Source organism: Euprymna scolopes, chromosome 40, assembly GCF_053919585.1.
Source record: "Euprymna scolopes isolate OS-2025 chromosome 40, ASM5391958v1, whole genome shotgun sequence".
Lineage (NCBI taxonomy): Eukaryota > Metazoa > Mollusca > Cephalopoda > Sepiida > Sepiolidae > Euprymna > Euprymna scolopes.
Window position 1 is genome coordinate 68644978 of NC_136521.1, and position 10000 is coordinate 68654977.

General features: G+C 29.0%; 1 protein-coding gene across 1 annotated transcript in view; it reads left to right on the top strand.

Annotated features, from left to right (window-relative positions):
- Positions 1 to 4884, top strand: part of LOC145265605 (retinoid-inducible serine carboxypeptidase-like) — a 61162-nt gene extending 56278 nt beyond the window's left edge. Inside the window, exon 12 of the mRNA XM_080121618.1 lies at positions 4738 to 4884. Within this exon, the coding sequence (XP_079977744.1) occupies positions 4738 to 4815 (78 nt within the window). The 3' untranslated portion in view covers positions 4816 to 4884. The remainder of the gene's footprint in view (positions 1 to 4737) is intronic.
- The last annotated feature ends 5116 nt before the right edge of the window (positions 4885 to 10000 follow it).

Here is a 10000-nt window from a genome sequence, read left to right on the forward strand (position 1 = left end):
TTAACATTCTTAACTATAATTCCCACTCCTTTATTATATAAATATTTAACATTCTTAACTATAATTCAACTCCTTTATTATGTAAATATTTAACATTCTTAACTATAATTCCAACTCCTTTATTATGTAAATATTTAACATTCTTAACTATAATTCCAACTCCTTTATTATGTAAATATTTAACATTCTTAACTATAATTCCAACTCCTTTATTATGTAAATATTTAACATTCTTAACTATAATTCCAACTCCTTTATTATGTAAATATTTAACATTCTTAACTATAATTCCAACTCCTTTATTATGTAAATATTTAACATTCTTAACTATAATTCCAACTCCTTTATTATGTAAATATTTAACATTCTTAACTATAATTTCCAACTCTTTTATTATATAAATATTTAACATTCTTAACTATAATTCCAACTCCTTTATTATGTAAATATTTAACATTCTTAACTATAATTCCAACTCCTTTATTATGTAAATATTTAACATTCTTAACTATAATTTCAACTCCTTTTATTATATAAATATTTAACATTCTTAACTATAATTCCAACTCCTTTATTATATAAATATTTAACATTCTTAACTATAATTTCAACTCCTTTATTATATAAATATTTAACATTCTTAACTATAATTCCAACTCCTTTATTATGTAAATATTTAACATTCTTAACTATAATTCCAACTCCTTTATTATGTAAATATTTAACATTCTTAACTATAATTCCAACTCCTTTATTATGTAAATATTTAACATTCTTAACTATAATTCCAACTCCTTTATTATGTAAATATTTAACATTCTTAACTATAATTCCAACTCCTTTATTATGTAAATATTTAACATTCTTAACTATAATTCCAACTCCTTTATTATGTAAATATTTAACATTCTTAACTATAATTTCAACTCTTTTATTATATAAATATTTAACATTCTTAACTATAATTCCAACTCCTTTATTATGTAAATATTTAACATTCTTAACTATAATTCCAACTCCTTTATTATGTAAATATTTAACATTCTTAACTATAATTTCAACTCTTTTATTATATAAATATTTAACATTCTTAACTATAATTCCAACTCCTTTATTATATAAATATTTAACATTCTTAACTATAATTTCAACTCTTTTATTATATAAATATTTAACATTCTTAACTATAATTCCAACTCCTTTATTATGTAAATATTTAACATTCTTAACTATAATTCCAACTCCTTTATTATATAAATATTTAACATTCTTAACTATAATTCCAACTCCTTTATTATATAAATATTTAACATTCTTAACTATAATTCCAACTCCTTTATTATGTAAATATTTAACATTCTTAACTATAATTCCAACTCCTTTATTATATAAATATTTAACATTCTTAACTATAATTCCAACTCCTTTATTATATAAATATTTAACATTCTTAACTATAATTCCAACTCCTTTATTATGTAAATATTTAACATTCTTAACTATAATTCCAACTCCTTTATTATGTAAATATTTAACATTCTTAACTATAATTCCAACTCCTTTATTATATAAATATTTAACATTCTTAACTATAATTCCAACTCCTTTATTATGTAAATATTTAACATTCTTAACTATAATTCCAACTCCTTTATTATGTAAATATTTAACATTCTTAACTATAATTCCAACTCTTTTATTATATAAATATTTAACATTCTTAACTATAATTCCAACTCCTTTATTATGTAAATATTTAACATTCTTAACTATAATTCCAACTCCTTTATTATATAAATATTTAACATTCTTAACTATAATTCCAACTCCTTTATTATATAAATATTTAACATTCTTAACTATAATTCCAACTCCTTTATTATGTAAATATTTAACATTCTTAACTATAATTCCAACTCCTTTATTATGTAAATATTTAACATTCTTAACTATAATTCCAACTCCTTTATTATATAAATATTTAACATTCTTAACTATAATTCCAACTCCTTTATTATGTAAATATTTAACATTATTAACTATAATTCCAACTCCTTTATTATGTAAATATTTAACATTCTTAACTATAATTCCAACTCCTTTATTATGTAAATATTTAACATTCTTAACTATAATTCCAACTCCTTTATTATGTAAATATTTAACATTCTTAACTATAATTCCAACTCCTTTATTATATAAATATTTAACATTCTTAACTATAATTTCAACTCTTTTATTATATAAATATTTAACATTCTTAACTATAATTCCAACTCCTTTATTATGTAAATATTTAACATTCTTAACTATAATTCCAACTCCTTTATTATATAAATATTTAACATTCTTAACTATAATTCCAACACCTTTATTATATAAATATTTAACATTCTTAACTATAATTCCAACTCCTTTATTACGTAAATATTTAACATTCTTAACTATAATTCCAACTCCTTTATTATATAAATATTTAACATTCTTAACTATAATTCCAACTCCTTTATTATGTAAATATTTAACATTCTTAACTATAATTCCAACTCCTTTATTATATAAATATATAACATTCTTAACTATAATTCCAACTCCTTTATTATGTAAATATTTAACATTCTTAACTATAATTCCAACTCCTTTATTATGTAAATATTTAACATTCTTAACTATAATTCCAACTCCTTTATTATGTAAATATTTAACATTCTTAACTATAATTCCAACTCCTTTATTATATAAATATTTAACATTCTTAACTATAATTCCAACTCCTTTATTATATAAATATTTAACATTCTTAACTATAATTCCAACTCCTTTATTATATAAATATTTAACATTCTTAACTATAATTCCAACTCCTTTATTATGTAAATATTTAACATTCTTAACTATAATTCCAACTCCTTTATTATATAAATATTTAACATTCTTAACTATAATTCCAACTCCTTTATTATATAAATATTTAACATTCTTAACTATAATTCCAACTCCTTTATTATGTAAATATTTAACATTCTTAACTATAATTCCAACTCCTTTATTATATAAATATTTAACATTCTTAACTATAATTCCAACTCCTTTATTATATAAATATTTAACATTCTTAACTATAATTCCAACTCCTTTATTATGTAAATATTTAACATTCTTAACTATAATTCCAACTCCTTTATTATATAAATATTTAACATTCTTAACTATAATTCCAACTCCTTTATTATATAAATATTTAACATTCTTAACTATAATTCCAACTCCTTTATTATGTAAATATTTAACATTCTTAACTATAATTCCAACTCCTTTATTATATAAATATTTAACATTCTTAACTATAATTCCAACTCCTTTATTATATAAATATTTAACATTCTTAACTAGCTTCAGATATTTTGATCCGGTAATATTTTATTGTGACTTTTAAAATCTGATATAATTCCAAATATCTATCTTATTTCAATAATATTCTTAGAAAAATATTTAATATTTTAAAATCACAGTTAAAATCAAAGTTCACCTTTGTGTCTCTCACACTGTCTCTCTCTAGATAGCCTGGTACCGCCCGGGAATTCACTAATTAAAAGCAAGGGGAGGTTTTTGATAATCTTAACGGACTTAAAATATTTTGATCCAGTAATATTTTATTGCAACTTTTAAAAACTGCTGTTATTCCAAATATCTATCTTATTTTGATAATGTTCTTTTCTTATTTTAATTGTTTCACTCTGTCTGTCTGTCTGTCTCTCTGTCTCTCTCTCTCTCTCTCTCTCTCTCTCTCTCTCTCTCTCTCTCTCTCTCTCTCTCTAGGTAGCCCAGTGCCACCCGGGGATCACAATATCCAACAATAAAATATTATTGACATCCTTTTTCCCAAATTTTAGCTTATTTCAGATTTTAAAGATAGCACCAAATATATTTTAGCTAATAGATACTAACAAACATAACCGCAAATATTTAATGAGGGTAGGGGAAGGGGGTAGAGTGAATGCACTAATTAATAAGCTTTTTCTATTGCATTATATACCATAATTGTCAGTTTAAAGACGCTAAAATTACTTGCAAATGTTTATTAATACTATGAAGATTATGCAAACAACAAACTTTTTAGTAATTGTCATGTCGCAAATAGTAACATATCCAAAAATTATAGAAAAACAATAAGGTAGAAAAATAATTAATAAATATACATAAAAAAAAGACATTTGTATAATCTAGCGATTTGTTTTCAAAATCTACTGATTTGAATTGAAGAGTTAACAAGGGAGGTAATTAACTTATGATAAGTGCTTTCGTTAAGAGTCGCACTTCTTTGTTTACAAAGCCATTCGGCTAGACGCTAGATAAATTTTAAGGTACGGATGATCAACACTATATAATGTAGAATTTTTTTAGCAAATATAAAAACAAGTTTCCATAAATTTTTACTTGATTTCCACCGTAACATTTTCCTTTAAAATGATTACTTTTAAAGGTAATTGGGTATGCTGAAAACGAACATCGCATTTAAATTTTCCACAAATAAGTTGTTTTCCAGATATTAAGCAACGTAATTCCCTATGTTTAAAGTGGTGGCCATTGTTGTACGTGCACGCGCACATACTTTTACCATAATTGATATACTCACAATTCCATGGCTAGCCTTAACATATACTGACCCAACGGGTCACAAGTAGTCTAGTATTTTATTAAAAACAATTTCTTGTATTTGCTTTTTCTTCATTTCAGATTCCATCTGATAATCCTTCGGGCGGTTATGAATTGCTGAGACGAATTCTGGCTCCCAAGAATCTGAAAAACTGCTGATTTTTTTTTTTTTTTCTTTTATGGTTTTATTGAAGAGAATATTTTTTAATAAAATGATTTTAAAATACATTTTTTTTTGTAAAGTTGAAAATATATTTTAGTGATGCATAGTATTGGGAATCCCAGCTTAATTGTTATCTAGGTAGTTTTAGAAATAGAAAGTTATATAAGCATATTTTCATTTCCCATCAGCAAGTTGGCAGGGTCACAAAAGGTTAGGGTTGACAGGCATCAACCTAGAGAGAATGCACCGGAAATTAGGGGTGACACGGGAATTGTGGTCGTAGGCTTCCGGTTGACGACCACATGGGTTGAGAGTTGGTTAAGGCAGCAGAGGAAGCAGATCGGAGATTTCAGGTCTCTCCCGACAATCAGGGTTCGAGATGATAGGCTTGCCTTGAAATAAAAGATTGAAGCTTCAAATCCATCTTATTTATCGATACATCTGTCTACAGTGACCACTTCCCAACGAGATGGCAGACCAGCGTCCAAGAAGATATCATCGACTGGCCAAGGCAAGCAGGTATGTACGTATTACGTTATTTGCACATGCATGTCTCGAGACCTTCCAAGGCAAGAAACGGTGTAAGAATAAAAACACACACCCACACACACATATGACAGTGAACTGCATGTAAGATATGTAAGAACATGCACACCCACGCTCGTATAAGAATGTTGATAAAAACACACAGACGCTTAGTAGTAGTAAACGTAAAAGAGGACGATTAGCAACGGAAACGTTTAATAATAATAATAATAAATAATAAACAGGACAGCAAACATTCACGGTAACAGATGGAACAATTGCATATTCCGATGCAATTACCGATTCCGTACTAAATTCCCAATTCAGATACAATTACCGATTCTGATTTTTTTTAATAAATTTCTAAATATTTAATTATAAAATTATTTTTCCCCGATTTTCGCAAACATGGTGGTACAATGATGTATAGATTTCATTTTACTGAATCAATACTAATCAATACTAATATAAACCAATCAATACTAATATAAACCAATCAATACTAATCAATACTAATATAAACCAATCAATACTAATCAATACTAATATAAACCAATCAATACTGATCAATACTAATCGATACAAATCATTACTAATAAATACTGATCAATACCAATCAATGCTAATCAATGCTGGTTGTTTAAAATCAATAAATATTGATTATTTCGTTATCATTAACCAGCAGTGGAATATTTTGTTTTAAACAAAATCAAATAAAAAAGAGAATTAAAGGAATCGTTTTTGGCATTGGAAAATAGGCACAATTTTTTCTGATAACGATACCGATTCTGATGCCCCCCCCCAAGTTCTGATTTTCCTGATTCCCGATTCTGATTAATCATCTCAACACGTATATATTTCTGATACACATATACTTCTGTTGTTGTTAAGAAGTGAGTTCTGAGAATGTTAAGTCACAAATATGAAGAAATAAATGGATGAAAACGATTTATTAACAATTTACAACGGAAACGAATTGCTTTGAAAATAAGGTTTGATAGCTGATGTCAACAAGCAACCATTGAATTATACCTTTTTTATCGTATGCATGAGCAGATAACTCTGTTTCAAAATCTCCATGGAGCAAGAGAGATAACTCTGTAAACTAAAATTATCTCCGCTTTAAATATAAAAAATATTTTCTAGATGGAATTTGTCATCGATGTCACAAGTCTCATTATCGTATTCGGTTTAACAATCATTTTAACTACTGGTATGCGTTGGACAGTTTCTAGATATTGACTTCCAAACTAACCTATCTCTGGCCAGGTCCTTATTTATCCCTTTTTTCTTTTAGGTTTATCCTTATTACTGTTCCCTTCATGTTTTATTATATATATATATATAATAATTGGAGAGGTTGGTTGTTTTTGTTTTATGGCATATCAACCCTTTTCAGGTTACTTAATGACGAATCCAAAGATTTTGAAGAAAAATTTTTTAATAGAATATATTTGGTGTTTTCAAGTCGGTTTCTATTCAACCCATAGTTGGGACCCTAACAGGTACTACCACTCCGGGTCAGAGTGGACCTGGGAACAATGGTAATTAAAGGGTGGCTCCACACTCCCCAAAGCCCGCAAGGTGGGGCCTCACTACTGGATATTGTTTAAGATCATCCAGGACCTTGGAGAGGGTTACAGAAGTATTGAAGGCTTCTTTAAATGTGGACATATCAAGATGTGTAAAACTCAACATGTATGGTGGAGTTTACATATACTAATAGCAAAGATAATTAATATACATAGATTTATAACATCTCCCCTAATTATAGTTTTTCATTATCACATGGACAAATAAATTGATATATACCAATATATGGCTTTGTCTTGTGTCCAATTGTATTTGGATCAGATCCCCAGGAAAGAATTTAATAGAAAAAGAGTTAAAAAATTTTTTTTGGTCCCCAGACAAAAGCAAGGTTGACCTGTAAATTTAGCCTGTCTGTTTGTCTGTCCGCACTTTTCTCAATAACTACGCATTGGAATATTTTGAAATTTTGCACAAACATTAAACATGATATGAGTAAAAAAGTAACAGAATGGATTTTCCAGGAACACGCCGGTCCCCCCCCCCAAGGATGCCTTTCAGGTTAAATGGCTAAGATTGATACTTCTGTGCTTATTAAAAAAATTGATGCCTTGGATTTTTATAAAACTTTCTGAAAAGTTGTCACTAACTGATTTCTTTATAATTTTGCTTGTCTATACTTCACAATAACTCTTGGGTGTGCACCAGGGGCTCTTTTCGGGCTAATAAAAACACTCCATTTTTCGGACTATTTTACCATATTTGTCCCAAATTTTCTATTTAGCAGTTTTGCATGGTGCTGAACTCAAATTTAAATATATTAAGGCTTTTGGGATTAAATGTGTGTGTGTGTGTATGTTAGGGAGGGGAGTTTCAAATGATGGACTTAGTCATTTCTTTTTTCATGATGCAGAACTCAAATTTACATATGTTAAGGCCTAAAACTGCACCATTTGTTCATTTTCACCAGGATTTGACGTCCCCTGGGGACTTTTGAGACTAAATGGGGGGGGGTTGAATTTAGTCATTTTTTTATGCCTCGTTCATTGGTTGATATTTATCGTTAAAAAGAAAAGCTGAAGATTGTCAGAACACAATTTTTTTTTTTTTTTTGAGATGTCGACGCACATAGTTTTCAAAAGTAACTGTAAGTATTTTTTATTCTTCACGATTTTTACTGAGATTTTATTTTTAATGACACGACGCCGGTGTGATTAAAATGAAAGTCTGAAAGATGTCACCACACATTTTTTTTTTTTTGCAACGTCGGCACACATAGTTGTTAGCTTTCAGTGAGACAGTCTGGCACGCCCAAAGTCAGATTGGGGCTGCTGTGTGAGCCGATATGATACACAACTCAAAATGAACAATTAGAAACTCTTTAAAGTTTTCACTTGATGCACCTTAAAGGTATTCGTAATGATGTTGAAGGCAATAGCAGCAGTTGATGTTGAACTAACTGAAATGAATGGTGTTACGCAAACAGCATCCTGCTCCTAAGGATGATGATGCTGCTATAGACCACAATCCTCTAGTAAATGGATTAAAAGAATAAATAAATAAATAATATCTTCCGCCGTTGTCCAGGATACAGTGAAGGCAGTTTGCACATTTTTTTTTAAATTTAAACAGAAAAAGAAGCAAAATTTCAGTTTAAAAGGGAGGCAACTCACTTTATATACTTCAATTAAAAAATGTCTTATTCCCTTTGCTGATTTTTTTTTTTTTAGTCAGAATTGAAACCTGTTAAGACTGGCAAAAGGGAAAAGCAATAAAGTTCGAAGCAACAATTTGAGTTTAAAAAAAAACGTTTATTCACAATTACAGTTCGACTCGTGTAAGTTTGTGAAAATTTGACAAGCAATGACAAACGTGTCGAACATCAAATGCAATCAAATCGAACCTCGACTAAAACTACGGTAAAATATAAATTTTGATAATGTTGCACACAAAAAAAAACAACAACAGCGGAAAATTATTTTTTTTCTCTTAATTGTAGATGTACACATTGATCTTTCGATCAGTTTTCAATACATTTAAAATTAATGTTATGTGTAAATAAACTTCATTGTTATATTGGTTTTGTAGGTTAACTTTTAACTACAGTATCTGTCCGTGATCTCGCCCGGTGTCCTGACACCTCAACTATTCAAGGAACTTACCTTAAGGAACCTGGGCAGACTCATCTAACACCTGTGGTACCTAACGTAGAGGATCAGACAGCCTCAGTGCAGGAAGAGACTGCTACTGAGGAGGTACAACACTTGAACTGTGAAAATGACACTCCATGTGAAACAAGGAAATCTACTCGTATCTCAAAACCTCCTATACGCTATGGCTGGGACTAAATCAGGTGTATAGATATCTTTGGCTGAGAGGAGGGGTGATGTGTACATGTGTTTGTGTATATTATTAATTCTGTTCTAGTTTGTCTAAGGTCTGATGTGTCAGCGAATACCTACAATGCTATCATTATCTTTCTAGGAGGGAAGAATGTTATATTAGTTTTGTAGGTTAACTTTGATGTTACTGTGACATTTTCATACTTCGCTAGCGAGCGTTTTGATATTTGTTTATGTTTTGGAGACTGGCGAGAAACAAGCTCAGCATTGGTGCAGACATATGCGTGTCTCGCTTTCATTACTTACTTTACCTCACTATTTATTGTTGTATATGTACATTGTTCATATGTCACTGTCTTAACAATATGTCTAAGGAGCGTTATGTTCTTTTGTATGGCAGGCTGTACCTTGCGTTTAAGTTTCCTTACCCCACAACACACGTTTTAATGTTTTCTCTTTTTTTCTTCGCAGAGGAGTGGTGCTGGTGCTGGGGCGGCGGGGGGGGTATGGTTTTCACACTTTAATTTACAACTTTGCCTCAAGGGTTCGGGTTCGATCCTCATACTTACTTTTTTTTTTTTAAACCCCCACCCCCACCCCGGAGTTTCCACACACACCTCCAAACACCCGGGAAACGCCGGGTACCCCTCGCTAGTACTTTAATAAATCAGAGTCCTTTTTCTGTAGGCTGTTTTTGAACCCAGTCAACGACGGGTATTTTGCTAGTATATATATATATATATATATATATATATTGAGAGAGAGAGGTATGGATAGCTAGATA